Source organism: Peromyscus eremicus, chromosome 12 (genome assembly GCF_949786415.1).
Source record: "Peromyscus eremicus chromosome 12, PerEre_H2_v1, whole genome shotgun sequence".
NCBI classification, from domain to species: Eukaryota; Metazoa; Chordata; class Mammalia; order Rodentia; family Cricetidae; genus Peromyscus; species Peromyscus eremicus.
The window spans coordinates 11,023,825-11,040,701 of record NC_081428.1 but is presented as its reverse complement, the minus strand read 5'-3'; the positions used below and the strand labels follow the sequence as shown (position 1 = coordinate 11,040,701).

The following is a 16,877-nucleotide window of genomic DNA, read 5'->3' as shown; positions in this document are numbered from 1 at the left end:
CTGATTGTCTGCATCCTCATTTTCTTGTCAACCCTTGTGATGGCCCTCATCTCCGTACACTTGAAGTTTTCAGTGTACTTATGTGGCTTTCTTATTTTTCTCCAATATGGAACAGAGATACTGATAATATCCTCTTCCCTTGCCCATTTCATGTTTGAATAAGTGGGATTGAAAGGGGGCAGGGTGTCACAGATTGTTAAAGATCTTCACTAGAGTTGAAGTATTTTAAGTATTTTAGTCATTTATTTACATGTACATACAAAGAATAAGTAATGTTGCTTTTAGAGATTTTTTTTTAGAGCAGACAATGGCAAGCAAGCCAAAATCTGTAGGCCTCATACTCTGTTTTTGATAGTCTCTGAATTAAAATGTTTCTGCTTTTAGTCATTTTTTATGGAGGGAGATATGCCAAGTACCTCCAGACAGCTTGCTGATGTTCTAGTTCCCCAAGAGATCTTAATTTTTTGGTGTCTGGGATTGAACCTAGGGCCTTGTGCATTTTACTAGTGAGTTGTACTTTAAGCCTTTTGAAAAAAATGGTTTTTGAGGCACTGTCTTCTTATATAATCCCTGCCTGTCCTCAAACTTGCCATCCTCTTGCCTCTACCTCCCAAGTACTGAGATTACAGGCATGTGCCACCATGTGTTCCCACCCCCTCAAAAACGTTTTTAGTAGTATTTATAAATGATTTGATGATATGGAACATTTATTTCCAACCCTAATTAAATGTGTTGCTTACTACATGACATTCTTCTGATGGTAGTGTATTCAGAGTCAATTACTGTTTTCAAGTTTCTGTTTATACCAAGAAAATATCCTTGATTTTGCCTCTTGTTACTAAAAACACAAATATTATCATGCTCTCTGTGGAAGTTTGTTAATTCTCTTTTAGAGTTTGAGATGATGTTATAGCAAACTGAGTGTTTTGGTGCTAGCATCTCTCCCCTCTGTAGGTGAGTGGAAACATGTTTACACCAATGCAAAGAAGCAGATGCTGGTCTCCCTTGCTCCTCCTGTCCTCACTCTCCATTTGAAGAGATTTCAGCAGGTACCTTGTTTACATATGTAATGCCTACTTTATCTCTCTCTGTTTTTGTCTCTGCCTTTTCTTAATGCTAACTTCAAAAAAGTGGGAAATTTAGAAGACATATATAGGTTTGTTAAAGTGGAGAAATTCAGACAGTTCTAGATTTCTAGACCTCATTAAGATTTATAGTACCTTACTCTCAGTTTAAGATAAGAAAAACACCGGTTTACTGCTTAAGTGTTTTTCTGTTTTGTGTAATTTTTACTGACTTGATAAAAAGACATACATTGGATTTTTATAAGTTTTGTGACTGGATCTTTTCTGGAAGATTTGGTATAATACTACGACTTTTCAAATCCTTCAGGATTTTATGGGCATTTTCCCTCTTACTGGTTAAGCATTGGCTTCACTAACTGGTTGGGTCTTACTAGCATGGTTATAACATGAGCTAAAAACTGTTTCACAGGGAAATAGTCTGCTATTTATTGCTGAATTTTAGGAACTCAGCATCTCTGAACCAGTTATCTGGCATTTGAGGTGACGAAGGCAGAATCGGGGAGATCTCATCAGAGTAGTTTTGATAGTGTGTAGTACTTAAAGAAAAACTTAAACTAGTTGGAAACAAGCCAATGAAGAAATAGTCTCCTTAGAAAGGTGACTAGGGCTGGGTGTTAGGAGTTCTTTGGGCATTAGAGGGGACAATTACTTAATCTGTATAGCTTTTCCAGAAAAGAACTCAATCTGTAATCCTCCTTTTTCAGGCTGGTTTTAACCTACGCAAAGTTAACAAACACATAAAGTTCCCGGAAATCTTAGATTTGGCTCCTTTTTGTACCCTTAAATGTAAGGTAGGTAAAAATAGTTTTTAAAGGAAACTATTAGAAGAGAAATCATAACCCACCAAATATTCCTCCAGTATGTCACATTAAGTATGCAGCTGATAATGTTTTTGAAGGAGGACTGGGGATCCTGTAGCTGCTCAGTGATAAGAGAGTTTGCTTAGATTTATTTTATAGCATAGGACTTTGATCATTATACCTTTATAATTTCAAGATCTGTGATGAATCATTTTGAAGCTTAGATTATTTCAGATTGTCTTAGTGACTTTTCTATTGATGGTAAGGCACCATGACCAAATCAACATATAAAAGCGTTTATTTGGGGCTTACAGTTTCAGGTTAGAGTCTAGGACTGTCATGGTCAGGAACATGAGAGCAAGCAGGCATGGCTGAGAGAGGAGCTCACATCTTGAAACAACTATGAGGCAGAGAGAGCTAATTGGGGGAATGAAGTGGGCTTTTGAAACCTCAGAGGACCCCTCAGTGACAAACCTCCAACAAGGCCACATATTCTAATCCTTCCCAAACAGTTCCACCAACTGTGGAACAAATATTCATACACATGAGCCTATGGGGGCCGTTTTCATTCAAACCACCATGCACATAAAATTATTTTGACTTATTTTTATGGCAGACATTGTCCTGATAGCTGAGGGTGAGGGCGCGCGCGCACACACACACACACACACACACACACACACACACACACACACACACGGTGGGCAGATATATTACTAGTCTCAGTTTAATATAAATGTTGATAGAGTATGCAAGATCCAAAATGTTGGTATTTCAGAGAAGGCCATATAAAGTACAGCAGCCTAAGCCGATACTTAAAGGAGTAAATGTATGATGTATGATGAATCAAATTTTCAGACAGAAACAAAAGCAGGTACAAGAATGTGACAGTATGAAATAGGGTGGTGCCTAACAAAGACCTTCAGAAATTTTACAGCTCACAGAAAAAAGCATAGGCATTCAAAAGCCAAAGAAGATAGAATGAGGACTTTCATGCCAAGGAACTTGGCCTTATTAGGTATGCAACTGGAAGCCACAGAAGAATGGTAAAGCAGTTTGGTGACCCAGTCCCATCTGAGTGTTAACCTAGGTTATTTGCTTTAGTGTGGAAGCTGGATCTGAGGACTGAAAAGGCTTGAGGTAGGAGGGAACTGAATCAATTCAGTTAGTAAGCCGTGAATGAAGATAGGCAGGAGAGGGAGGGTGAAGAAGTGTTTTAGGAGTAAAATTAGAGACTTGTTTGATGTTAGAAAGGGAGGCAGATTCCTTTAAATGGATGTTGAATGTGGCACAGAGCTGAGGATTTCTGGATCTAGGTTTGAGTGACTGGACACATGGAGTGCCATAAAGATAGGGGCAGGCAGAGGTGGCACATGCACTCAGGAGGCAGAGGCAGGTGGATCTCTTGAGTTGTGAGCCAGCCTGGTCTATGGAGTAAGTTCTAGGACAGCCAGGGCTACATAGAGAAACCCTGTCTCAAAAAAAAAAAAAAAAAAAGAGCCACAAAAATTTGAGTGAAAAGGGGTCACAGGTTGTGGTGGTTTGAAAGAAAATGGCCTTCAAGTGGAGTGGCACTATGAGGAGGCGTGGTCGTGTTGGAGGTGGTCTTTGAGGACTCATATGTTCAAGCCACACCCAGTAGGACAGACCACTCTGTTGCCTTCAGTCAAGATGTAAGAATTCTCAGCACCTTCTCCAGCACTGTCTACCTGCACACACTATCATACTCCCAGATCACATGCTCCCTGCCATGATGATAATGGATTGAACCTCTGAACTGTAAGCCACCACCTCAAATGTTTTTCTTTCTAAGAGTTGCCATGGTCATGGTGTCTCTTCACAGCAATAGAAACCCTAACTTAAGACAACAGAGAACAGGTTGGAAGGATTGAGGTCAGCTTTGGATACACTGAATTCAGGTACTTTTGATAACCAAGCACTTATGTCTTGGAAACATTTCCAATGTACATGTCTTACACCCAAGAGAGAGGCCAAAGCTTAAGATACAGATTGGAAATCAGTGTGTAGATGATTTAGAATGAGATGTCATTTGTGTTGAGCCTAGCTGATATTACACAGCATTTGAGTGGAGATGCAGAGGTAGAAGGGAAGACACTACGGTTTGTCTTTCAGAAAAGGATTTCAAAGATCACAGAAGCCATGCTGCTGTACTTGCACTGTGTTAATGTAAGCACGTTAATCCTTGATGTGTAAAAACTGAAGTACTGAATGCCTTCTCATTCTGGTATGGTTTTGGAGTGGGTGTACAGTGAATTGTCATTTTTGTTACCAGGCGTTGCTGTTCTCCCTCATAGGCTACTTCAGACTATACAGCAGAGACTCAAGGATAACTAAGGTTAAAGAGCACAAGTAGTTGAAGTGAGAGTTGGGGGAATAGACCACTATAGAGACTGGGCTGGTTAAGATCCTCGGACTAACTAGTCCAAAATCCAGTCCATTATGGCTGAAATGGAATGGCACTGAAATCTCCATGCATGTCACCAGGGCTCGTACGTACCTCTCTGGGGAAATGCAGGACTTGGCAAGGTAAAGAAAGGAGGTACAGAATGCCGAGTAGGACTGTTGGAACAGTGACGCTTTCAACAAGAGCACAAAGATAGCCCTGGCCTGAGGGATTTTCCATTTATCAAGACCTGTGGTACCTATGGTCTTAATAAGCAGCCTCCACTCTGGGTGGGAAACTAAAATGCAAGTAGTTTTTATAGCATAACCTAAATGTTAGCCTTTTACAAGGTTTACATTGGTGGCAGAACCAGGATGATGGCCAAGGGTATCAAGGAATTCTCATGAGGCCTTTAACTGTGGAATTCAGCTATTATCTGTACCATTTAATGATGATTACATCATGTGCCCCATGACCTAGTTTTTGCACCATGGAACCAACAACTGTAACTTTCTGATAAAGGTGGGAATATCTCTGTGGGCTGAGATCAGAGAGGTGTGATAAAGACATGCTGTGAATGTGTCTTGCCAAGGGCATCTGTATAAATGGGGTAAGAATAACACTGGATTATATTCTTTTTTTTTTTTTTTTTTTTTTAAAGAATGTTGTGGAAGAAAGTACCAGAGTATTGTATTCCTTATATGGAGTTGTTGAACACAGTGGTACTATGAGGTCAGGGCATTATACTGCCTATGCCAAGGCAAGAACTGCAAGTAGTCATCTCTCTAATCTTGTTCTTCATGGTGACATTCCACAAGGTAAGTTATCTTGGATAACTAAGATATTTTGCAGATTACGCCAAAGCCAAAAACAACTAGCCTGAATCTTTCCTTTTGTATTTCCTAACAGATTGTGAAATGGAATCAACGAAAGGGCAGTGGTTTCACATCAGTGACACACATGTGCAAGCTGTGCCTGTAACTAAAGTACTCAACTCACAAGCATATCTCCTATTTTATGAGAGAATACTGTAATAACAAAAGTGCTTTCTCTGGAAATACACCTATGGCTTTTATACTGGCTATTTAACAAAAATAACAATAAAAAGTTAACTAACTATAAATTATGTTCACCTAAATGACAAAAACAATCATGTTTATTTAAATACTTATGGGAAAATACTTAATTCACAACGGTTTTTGTATTGTCATACTGATTTTTATTACTAAAGTCCTGTGCTTAATCTGACTGGGTGGTAGTTCTCGACACATCAATAAACTGATATCCCCAAAACTTAAGTTATATATTACTGTATTCCTACTGGCAACACCTTAATGTCTCATTTTTCTAGTGTTGAGATTATGGATTGTCCACCATCAGATCTAGCCTTTAAAAATTACATTAGGTTATGTTTGCAGTTGTGATTAGTGCCAGTGTGCACAAACTGTACTATGGTTCAGCTGACCTGGGTAGACATGATGCAATCTCATAGTTGTGCTGTGGACTAAGTGCTATCTCCATATGCCAGCAAAATCTTGTCAAGTCAGCCAATATGTGGTGGAAAGGCTTTCGAAGCTGTGGGTTGGGGGGAACAACTTTGGAAATCTAGTCATTTCTTAAAAAATGTTTTCAGCCTCTTTTGGTCTCCAGTTAACAACCATTTAAACTATCACTCCCTTGTAGAAAGCAACTCCCAAAAACATAGATACATGGTACGGTGCTTATAGCAATTTATTTTCAAAAGCAGACCAGGTAAACAAAACAGTCATGTAAGTGACTTTCCCTGCTTATAGTTTGTGTTTAAAAAGGTTGACACAAGCAGCAATTGACCAGAGAGGTTAACAGTAACACATTTATTTTACTACCCAGCAGAGTACAAACACAAATACTTAATTTAAGGAGACTAAGAAAAGATCAGGGAAGTTCCACTCTACAAATAAAACTCTTCACCTACAAGAAAAGTCACTCAGTCATTCTGGTCATCATCCCAGTCTTTCTTTCCACTTGGAGGTTTGGGCCCACCAGCTGGTTTTGCCATGATGATCTGAACAACAAAAACCCAAGTTAAGTACACAACAATGCCATTGTTAGAATTCCCACTCTATCCATCAGGAGTGCTGTATCTACTATGAAAGTCTACTATTAAGCCCCATGCAAATTTCCACGTGTCCCACTGCTTCTTGTCACTCTCCATACAACTTCTGTTGAACCTGAAAGTTTTAGCTAGACTGTCCTGTTTAGCCAGTGCTGAGTCTCTCTGGGATTTGCCTGCTTCTGACATTCCAAGCCAAGCAGTGAGGTTACAGATGTACCACTGTACCTGACTATGACCTTCTTACTTAGGTCCTCATGCTTGCAGAGTAAGCTTTCCCATCTGAGCGAGCTGTCTCCCGAACCTGAAAACCTACTCATTTTTGAGACAAAGTCTTGCTCTGTAGAGCAGGCTGGCTTGGAACTCAGAGCTGCTTGCCTTTGCCTCCAAGTGCTGAGATTAAAGGAGTGTAAACCCCACTTTTTAAAGATTCAATTGTCATTTTTCACTCACCTGATCCACTCTAAGCACAGTGACTGCAGCATTAGTGGCCAATTTAATAGCCCAGTATTTTCCCAAGTAAGTATCTAAAATATTGGCTTCTAACATATCCTTTACAGCTGGAACTTCAGCCTGTCAACACAAAGCTATGTTAATTTCTTGCATGTGAAAATGTTTATACTCAACATGAAAAACTTTAAAAAATACTATAAAAAAAACACTATAAAGTATTTTATACAGCCTCACCCCAAAGCTGTCAATAAAACTAAAATCTCTTCTGGCAGATAAACTTAAAAATTCAAAAATTACTTGGAAAACCAAACAGCTATTTTGCAACAATTCCCCCTTTTTACACATGCTACTTCTATGTTCAGACTCTATAGTCACAAAAATTAAACTTTTAACAAATACCTCAATATCCAATCCCACATTTTTGTTTCCTTCTTGGTGCACTGCATAAAGTTTAGAGATAACTTCATTGGCTTTCACACCAGAATTTTCTGCCAGTGCCCGTGGAATAGCTTCAAATGCTTCAGCAAACTTCTTAATAGCATACTGTTCAAGTCCAGGACATGTCTAAAACAAAATGTGTTTATCAATGCATTTTATTAGGAAAGAAATAGACAGAAAGACAGTTTCTGTAGAAAAAGTTATACCTCTCCATATGATGTGATTTGTTTGGCCAATTCAATTTCTGTTGCTCCACCTCCAGGTACAAGACGCTTATCCTATAAAAAAGTAAAACACTAAAATGGAGTATTCAGTTTTTATAGCACCACTACTCAAAATTTAAGTATACATTAAGTGAAATCAAGTGACTTGTGAAAACAAGACTAGGAACCCCTAAATACAGCACTGATAGTGCTTCAGCGATGGGAGGCAGTCCACTCAGGAATAGTTTTGTCTGCTACTTTCACTACTGGACAATTAGTTTTCGAAGGTAACATATTCATTAGCAACCACTGTGTTAAATTATACATCTTGATGTTCTCATGTTTGAATCTGCCAATTGTGTTTTCAAGAAACCACAAATTTCTGAAACTGCAAATACTGACCCTTGTGAGAACTTTGAAAGTATTAACTCCATCATCTACTGCCCTTTCTATATCATCCATCAGATTATCTGTAGAGCCTCGAAGAACTATAGTAGAAATGGCACCATCTTCTTTTTCTGCCAATAAATAATTTGTAGATTAGATAAAAGAAAACACGCCCCATAATTGTACAAATCATACCTTACCATCATTACATACCATGCTTAAAAACAACCACCTGTGTGTCTCCAACTTCTGAGAGGTAAACACTGTCACAATGTCCCATTTCTTCAAGAACAGGAGGAGTCTACAAGAAAATGATCCTTGTAGTAAAAATTCAAATGTGTTCACTTATCTTCTATTTTCCAAAATACATACCAATCTAGGAAGAGCTGTAGCACCAACTGTTTTACAGAGTCTTCTGAGATCCCACTTTGAGTTCAGCCTTCAAAAGGAAAAAAAAAAGAAATTTTAATTCAATCTTATTAACATAAAATGCAGAGAACAGCAAAAATAAACTGGACAAGGTGCTGCACGCCTTTAATTCTGTAAGTCAGGAGACAGGCAGATCTCTCTGACTTCAAGGTCAGCCAGGGCTGTCTCAACAAAAACACCATTAAGAAATATTGCTTTACTGTATTCTAACTGAACATATCTGTACTGCACCAAGTTAGGACGCCAAGATACTGATTACCAACTTTGTGAATGTAACAAACTATCGAGCAATGCCACATCTGAAGTGTATGGCAGCTAAGGATACGAAAGCTGGGGCCAGTGTAACTGCACATCTTTAACCTCAGCATTGGGAGGAGAGGAAGGGGGAACTGAATCTACACGGAGTTCCAGGCTAGCCAGGGCTACACAGTAAGAACCTGTCTCAGATGAAGTAAGTAAACATTTACAGCATTACTTAGTAACCCTAATTTCCCCCTATCTTCAATTTATATAATTTGCTTAGCATTTCTCCAAGAATTTTTAGTATCATTTACAGATGTAGCTCTTACCTCACCAACATGACATTGTACTTGTTAGCATAATGGAGAGCCATGTCTGCCACTTTGCCACCTGTCACTATGACATTCGCACCAGTGGCGGCAATAGCTTTCACTTGTGCATCCATAAGATTTTCTTCTCCCTTACTAAAGTTCATCAGTTCTTCAGCAGTCTTTATCAGCACTGTTCCCTGCAAAACAATCAAGCTCTCTCTTTAAAACCATTTCATGACTTTGGTGTTACAAAACTGTAAGATAATGTTTTACCTGGTAATTTAAAGACCTGAGAGAAAATGTGAAAACCAATGCTTTATTATAAAACAAAATACATAACATGTATTAAATTTAGATCCTTAGCTTGTTCCTGTACTTCCTTATCACAAAGCAAATGCATTTGCGCTGTGACAGGCACACTGATGCAAAGTTAAAGATAACACTGCTCCTTTAGAAATGGCAGGCAGATATGTATCTTTTTTTTCAAATACTGATTAGTACCACCAAAACAATTTATCCTCAAATTTTCCTTGAAACACTGACTACACAACTGTTCTCCCCTCATTCCTGCAAAAATCAACAACTTGAATCTGCCAAGAATGTTTGGCACAAATCCAGCTACTTATGAATCCAAAACATGTAGTTTTAAAGACTAATTTAAAAATTTCACATTATTAGCATTTTAATAAAAGAATGTCAACATTCAGAAAAAGTGATTTCACCAAGAACATACAAGATGCTCAGTATTAACACTGCTTAAATATGAAGGAAATGTATGTATGAACACAAATACTGCTACCACACAATGCTTCTAGTTTAGTATTTGGTAGCTGAAGCACATATTCATGCTCTGAAAAAAATTAATTCGACAATTTTCAGTTTCTTATTACTGGCTTCAGAGCTAATGCCACCTCAACCCAAATGTACTTTTCAATCACGTACCTTAGTCTCTGTTATCATGCCATCAAATGGACAAGAGTACACCGCTATTTTTGCATCTTTGACAGATGTTACATCACCTTCGGTTTCCTTCTTAAAAACCATGCCATGCAATACTGAAGATGAATAGATACCAGAGCCCTAAGGAGTCAAACACTGAAACTGTCACTGGAGTCAAGTTTTAAACTAAAGCAGCACACTAAGGCTAAAAGGATCAGATGGTGGGCATAAACAAACAATTCTTCTCAAGGCTGGAAGCACTACAGAATAAGCCACTATTATGGAGGGAAGGCACTTCAGGGTATTGGGAAAACCAAGGTAGTTAGCAACCAAGCCATTTATTTGCTTAAAATCACCAAGCACTTGGCACTAATGTACCAGGTGGAATTGCTACTACAAACAGAATAGAAAAACAAGATTTTATCAAAGGTGAACCATCTCTCCAGCCCCTATGACAGTATTCCAATCCCTAAGAATCAGGGGGAAATGATGACTTCACAAGAAAATACACTCTAATAGGTAGCAACATAATTTAATAAAACAAAAAGATATAAAAGGATGCCTTAAAACAGCGGTTCTCAACCTGTGGGTCACAACTCTTTTGGGAGCTGCATATCAGATAGCCGGCATAGCAGATATTTACATGATTTATAACAGTAGCAAAATTAAACCTATGAAGTAGCAACAAAATAATTTTAAGGTTGGAGGTCACCACAACATGAGGAACTGTATTAAAGGGTCGTGGCATTAGGAAGATTGAGAACCTCTGCCTTAAAAAGATAGTAAATTAAGTACAAAGTCTGTAACAGGGTAAAACTTAGGGGTACAGAGATGGCTCAGTGGTTAAGAGCACTGGTTGCTCTTCCAGAGGACCCAGATTTGATTACTAAAACCCACAGGGTAGCTCAAAACCATCTGTAACTCCAGTCCCAGAGGGATCTGATGCCCTCTTCTGGCCTCCATGGGAATTGCATGCATGTACACAGACAAAGGGCTGGCAAGAGACTTGCACATTAAAAAAAAAAAAAAAAAAAAGAGTAAAACAATTTTGGAGCAGGGGAATAGGCAAAATGGGATCTTGGACTGGGAATGCAGCTCCACTGTAGAGTAATTCCCCAGCATGTGCAAAGCTCTGGGTTCAATCCCTAGTACTGCAAAAACAACAACTCCCTTCTAAGACCTATTTGGATAATGGTAATGTATTTTTGAAACTTACCAGAATCTTACACACTCTGATATTATCAACATTGAAATTGCCAGAATCAGGAAAAATAGATACTGTCAAGAAAATGAAACATATATTTTTTTTAAGACAACAAAGAAGATAGCTCAGTCACAATTAAAGATAATGTATTTTGGATTTTTTCGTTTACTGGTATAACTTACCACATGCCTGAGCAATAAGCTTGGCCAGAAATGCTTCATTGCCATACTGCTTACTCATTACAGAGGTTCGAAGCAGAGATGAGACTTCATCAACATCTCGAAGGTTCTTTGCAGAACAACATACCAAATCCGGAAGAATCTCATGAGCTTTTTTGCAAGCTATTTCATAGCCTGATATTACCTAAACCGTGAAGAAAAATACTTAGTTTAACAGACATAATTTTATGTTGATAATACCCATATTTATTGGGTTACCAGAATAAGTCACCATAAAATGGCAAGATGACAACACAAATTTCAAACCTGATTCTACCACTTACAGGTTATAGGACCTTGGGCAAGATTTTTCTATCTCTTTCTTCATATGAAATAGAATTGAATTTAAGAAGGCTTAGCAATAGGATTCTTCTGAGGACAAAAATTACACATGTGAAGCATATGGCCATGTCTAAGCATACTGGAAGCTACTCAATGTTAGCTATTACTAGTGGATTTCAAGTTTATTTTAAAAGTATTCATTTGTATATGGTAAATGTACACACATGGGAGAAGTGTGAAGTATGTGTACAGTGTATGCCTATATAAATATCTAGATGTATACAAGCATGGTGGCTGGAAGGAGATTTCAGGTGTCCTGCTCTCTCCCTGACATATTCCCTTTAGACAGACTCTCAATCTGAAGCTAAGCAGCCGATCAGCAAGTTCCAGTGATGTTTCTGTCTCCGTCCCTCCTACAATGCTGGGATTACAAGCATCCCTGAGCAATACATGGGTTCTAGGGATTTGAACTCAGGTCCTTGTGCTTGCCCTTGAGTGCTTTTACCCTAGTCCTGAACCTTAAACTTTAAGTGGCAACACACAAGTAATCAACTCTAATTAAAGTATAAAGTGAATACTTGCCTCTGATACTGACAGACCAATCCTCAGAAGTTCTTCGGCTAGTTCCAGAAGAGCTCCAGCAAATACCAGAACGAAGTTGGTGCCATCTCCAACCTCTTGTTCTTGCATATGAGAGGCCATCACAATCATTTTTGCAGCAGGATGTTGTACCTGATATAAAGGGATTATCGAGTGAAAACATTTTATACTTAAGAGGAACAGAAAGTCATTCATTTCCATTTCTTAATAGACTAACTTCCCTGGAGGGCAGGTAAATGCCATTCTATCAGTTACAACTGTTGCCTATCAGTCCAAATGAAAACAATTTCAAAGCACAGCTGACAATCATCCACTACACACAGTTCCACAAGCCTAGCACATTTATACCTAAATTAGAAAAGAAAGTATTTCCAGCTATTAAACTCAGCAATTTTGAGCAGTCTTTAGAAGAGAAGCTGGGTATGATGGCGTACACTTTTCAACTGTCATCTTCTCATCCACCTGGCATAAAAAACTCTAGCATCATCTCTGACTCCCATCCCTCCTCCATGTTATGTCTGACACAATGTCCCGCCAATTCTCTCCATGTGTTGACTTTCTAATGTTTAAATAAAAATACTTAGCTGGGCATGATGGCAAACACCTTTAATCTCAGCACTCGGGACGCGAAAATTTCCCAAGTCTGAGCATGTACTCATAAAACTACAAGGTTTAATAGGATGAGAAACGGGTGTCAAACATCCCTCTTATCCCTCCCTGCTTTAAGTATCTGTTCTACAGACTCTTCAACATCAAACCTGCTGCAAAAGAAAGCAAAATTCCAATGGGTTCTTAAACAAAGCATCAATATTTACTAGCTATTTTTATATCATGAGAAACTTTGCATTAGTATCAATCTACAGAATGAAGACTGTTAGTCATAGCAATACTCCACAAGCCCTCCATAAAATAACAACTTAGGACAGTTTTTTGAGTAGCCACAATGGTAAACTGTTTTGGTCACTTATAAATCTTCACAATAAGCTTGAGGAAGCAGCAGCCCTCTATCATCTAATTGAAATAAGGCTTCATCTATGTTAGAACTGTTTTTTTGGGGGGTGGTTTTGGAAAAACTTACCTCTAGCTCTCTTAAAATAGTCGCCGCATCATTTGTCACAAAGAGCTTTTCCAGGCGATTGATGACCATTTTATTCATTCCTCAAAACACAGTTGCAATGAAAAAAAAAAATCCATTATTATTTAGATATTCTCCTAAATAACCCAGGAAAAACATGGTTCAGAAGTTGTACTGATGAACCCTACGCACATATTATCTGTATTTTCAGAACTACCACACAGCCCATGGGCTTTCCCTGACTAAACATCCACATGCTTAGCATGTAGAAAGCGCTCAATAAATAGGAATTAACACATACAAAATTAATATACTTAGAACCACATTTGGTCTTATGCTTAATCTTCTAGTCTGTATCTAATTCAACTTGTGGTTAAAGATAAGAGTTTCCTTAAACTGTCAATTTTTGAAACTGCTCAGCCTTTTCCATTATAAACAGCTATGTCAATAGTGAAAGTACTATAATTTTCCTATCATGTAATAGGATAACAGTATCATTTTTTGATTTTTCTAGAAAGCTGAATTTCTGATTGAAAGTTAGAAGCACACCAGTGCTATCAACTACGAAACTTGCAAGAACTACCCTGTGCATTTAACACCCTCAGGATAAACACGTGACAGGAGCTAACACAAGTACACCACCATGCCTTTTATAGCCTGAATTTGGCCATTACCATTTGGTCCATATGCTGTACGAGTAGTTTGAGCAAGCTCCTTGCAAGCTTGTATATTTCTATACACAGCCTCTTCTAATCCTGAAAAATGCTGCAAAAGAAAACATCTGCTTAAATCGGATCATGAAGTACTTTCAAACACAGGATATCTCTGTTCATCATGTTTCTAATAAAGTTCCAGGATCACACAAGCATTTAGCACATGGAATCTGGAGTCCAAACAGCCTTAAGTTTCCCCCTAACTTAGTACAAGGCCCAGGTAACTAACACTTGCTACTTGACAAATTATTTAGAAACATCTACTGAAGAACTATTCTTCCCTCCCACTCTTACCCAGGGATTGAACCCAAAAAAATCAATCTACCATGAAGCTACACTCCAAGTCAATCAGTACTAGCTTTTAATTCGAAATTCTTTTGGGGACTTACAGGTTGTCTTCAAGTACTCTTAGTACGAATTTACATAACATTACCTCAGTTAAAATACCAGTCTCTAAGTGAGACAAATGCTTTACATGTACCATTTTCTCAATCTAAGTGAGGGAGGTAGACCCAAATGGGAAGCTATGATACCCCACCCTGCCGCAAAGGGAATCACCAATATCATTTTCCAGAACTTACCAACTTACATTACATTCTGACATCCATTTCGTGTGCCCAAGTTACCACCAAAATGCTCTCTAAAACTGTTAAGGGTCCTCGATTTCCCCTAAGACCTTAAATTCAATTCACTTATCTATTTCTACAAGTCTCAGTAATATGGAAAACAAGACGAAATTATCTGGCAGCTTGAACATCTCTCGGCAAAAGACTCCACAGGCAGCGTGATACTTCACCAAAAAAAAAAAAATCACTTCTGAAATCATGTTCAAGAGGGAACACTATTTCATCTGGGCTGCGGCCTCACTTATCCTGTGGGCTACACTGCGGAATAGCCGGAATTCGAATATATTAACATCTTTTGGCCCAGCCTCCTCAATTTAGAAAAGATCAAGACGACATGACCCGGAGAGGTAGGTTTTCGGTATAAAACCTAAGTTGGGATCAGGTATCTACGGAGGGAGTCATGTCTCTCACTGGGAAGGAAGCAACCATGAGCAGGCCCAGTGGCTGCTAGGCCGGGCCGGGCCGGGCTCCTGTCCCCGGGGCCGTACGCCCACCAACCGGCTTCCCGGTCCATCAACTGCACCGCCGGCTCCCGTTCAGGGCGGGGCCCCGGAGCGCCATGCCACGGCTCCAGGCATGCAGGGCTGGGATGCGAACCCGCAGCCTTGTCCCGGCCCGACTTCGGGTCCACCCCGATCGGGGAGGTCACAGGCGTGCCCACGGGACCCACGGGACCCACGGGACCCACGGGACCCGGCGGCCAGGCATGCAGCGCACACCTCCCTTTCCAGAACCTTCTCTTTCCCGGATCGCGGCGCAGCCTCACGCCCGCAGCCCTTCCGCGGGCGCCGCAAGCGCCGCAAGCGCCGGCCCCGCTCTGCGGCCGCATCCTCGGTGTCACCTACTTTTGCTCCATCCTTGAGCATCTGGGCAAAGCCCGGGGCCTTGGGGACGTGAAGCGCCATGGCCAGCCCGCAGTCCACCGCTCACGCGCTCGGAGGAAGCCAGGGGCGCGCACAGCCTGCTGGGAAACGCGGCCTTGCGTCGTCCCTATCCCCGGTCGCCCCGCCCCTTCACGCACCAGCTCTCCTGAAGTACCGCGAGAACGAGAGTGGGGCGACCGCTAGAGGGGCTCCGGCGGCCAGACCCAAGCTGTAGATCCCCGATCAGGTCGAACGATGAGGCCGAGCGCCGAGCCCCGAGCGCCGAGCGAGCGCCGAGCGCGCGCACCCCGCGCGTGCGCCACAGTCCCCTTGTTCGAAGTAAACTGTGGCCTGGACATTTGGCTTGTGGCAATGTCTGAGGCGGACAGCCTACTTCTTAACCTTCGTTTGCGCTGAATCCTGCAGATCCAGCAGGACAGGCTTGCCTTGTCCTTTTCCTCTCCAAGCGAACCTGCCCTCCGTCCCTGCAAACTACCCTTATGTGTTGGGCACTGTAGGAAGCACTGAAGGCTTGAAGGTGATAATTAAAAGGGTAACAAGGATTGCAACATGTGGGTGCCCATGTGTAGGCACGTCTATGTGGTTTGCCTAAGTGTAGTTATCTTCGTTATTGGTCACACTTACAAATGAATATTATCTCCCTTTTATAGATGGGAAATTGATGTTCACTTTCTTAGTGATATGCTCTGGGTCACCAAGCCAAACAAATATTAAAGTGAGGACTTCCACCCGGGCTGGCTGATTGCGGAGTGTGCATATTTAAGCATTTTGTATGCTTTGTTTGTTTGTCTTTTCCAAGGCGGTGGGTGGTGGCGCCCTTAATCCCAGCACCCGGGAGTCAGAGAACCGGATCTCAGTTCGAGGCCTGCCTGGTCTACAGAGTGAATTCGAGGACAGCCAACGCTACACAGAGAAACCCTGTTTCGGGAAAAAAAAAATAGTTTTCACAGAAAAAGTAAAACAGTCTTATGGTGAAAAATACAGAAAATGCAGACAATTTGAAACGTTTTTGTGAGTCTTCTGGACATGTAGAAATTAAGGTTTTCTTTAAATTGGGACAGATTCATTGTGCCTTTGACATAATTGCAGCTTTTTCTAAATGCAATTACTATCAATTGCAGTTTTTTTCTAATAAGCATTTAAAATATGTAATCATGAAAATAATAATTTCTTGCCATCTAACATGACATGGTAAGTGAACCGTCTATATTGGAAGACATTGCAAGAAATTGGTGGTTCTCAAAGTTTGGTTTAGACAGCTCTGAGGCTCTCCAAGACCCTTTGAGGGTCCATTAGGCTGAAAGTATTTTCATACTAATACGGAGGTGTCTCCTCTCTTCTTGTGGAGAGTTCTGAAGCCAACTCGCTGTTCAGTATTTCACAGTATGAGTGAGAACAGCATAAGGCAAGTTGTCTTCCATTAAGCCACATATAAAATATTTGGAAAAAATTGTGACTGTCACTCTTCAAAGAAGTTATTTTCAATAACATTAT

At 40.2% G+C, this 16,877-nt stretch overlaps 2 protein-coding genes across 4 annotated transcripts in view; one reads left to right on the top strand and one right to left on the bottom strand.

Annotated features, from left to right (window-relative positions):
- The window catches only part of Usp16 (ubiquitin specific peptidase 16), a 32,676-nt gene extending 27,094 nt beyond the window's left edge, over positions 1–5,582 (top strand). The window contains exons 15-19 of one of the 2 annotated variants that reach the window (XM_059277644.1): positions 955–1,049; positions 1,790–1,876; positions 4,019–4,072; positions 4,951–5,107; positions 5,199–5,582. In XM_059277644.1, the coding sequence (XP_059133627.1) occupies positions 955–1,049; positions 1,790–1,876; positions 4,019–4,072; positions 4,951–5,107; positions 5,199–5,323 (518 nt within the window). In that variant the 3' untranslated portion in view covers positions 5,324–5,582. The remainder of the gene's footprint in view (positions 1–954; positions 1,050–1,789; positions 1,877–4,018; positions 4,073–4,950; positions 5,108–5,198) is intronic. The other variant, XM_059277645.1, reaches the window with a different exon arrangement.
- Positions 5,583–6,127: 545 nt separating this feature from the next.
- Cct8 (chaperonin containing TCP1 subunit 8) lies at positions 6,128–15,503 on the bottom strand. Of its 2 annotated transcripts, none has more exons than XM_059277642.1 (15): positions 15,345–15,503; positions 13,835–13,925; positions 13,164–13,243; positions 12,068–12,217; positions 11,168–11,348; positions 10,998–11,059; positions 9,785–9,922; positions 8,861–9,039; positions 8,235–8,301; positions 8,076–8,163; positions 7,878–7,993; positions 7,479–7,550; positions 7,234–7,398; positions 6,835–6,954; positions 6,128–6,333 (listed from the first exon to the last, which is right to left on the bottom strand). In XM_059277642.1, the coding sequence occupies exons 1-15, from the start codon at positions 15,402–15,404 to the stop codon at positions 6,256–6,258; spliced, it is 1,647 nt and encodes a 548-aa protein (XP_059133625.1). In that variant the 5' UTR covers positions 15,405–15,503; the 3' UTR covers positions 6,128–6,255. The 2 variants fall into 2 exon arrangements, with proteins under 2 accessions (XP_059133625.1, XP_059133626.1); XM_059277643.1 differs by lacking the exon at positions 15,345–15,503 and adding an exon at positions 14,455–14,643.
- Between the last annotated feature and the right edge of the window lie 1,374 nt (positions 15,504–16,877).

Excerpts from the sequence above, each read along its gene's own strand:
- Cct8 (XM_059277642.1), bottom strand. The coding sequence starts at position 15,404 with ATGGCGCTTCACGTCCCCAAGGCCCCGGGCTTTGCCCAGATGCTCAAG. Across the intron at positions 13,926-15,344 it reads TGCTCAAGGATGGAGCAAAA|CATTTTTCAGGATTAGAAGA; the intron begins GTAGGTGACACC and ends TTTCTTTTGCAG. Across the intron at positions 8,164-8,234 it reads CTACAGCTCTTCCTAGATTG|ACTCCTCCTGTTCTTGAAGA; the intron begins GTATGTATTTTG and ends ATTTTCTTGTAG.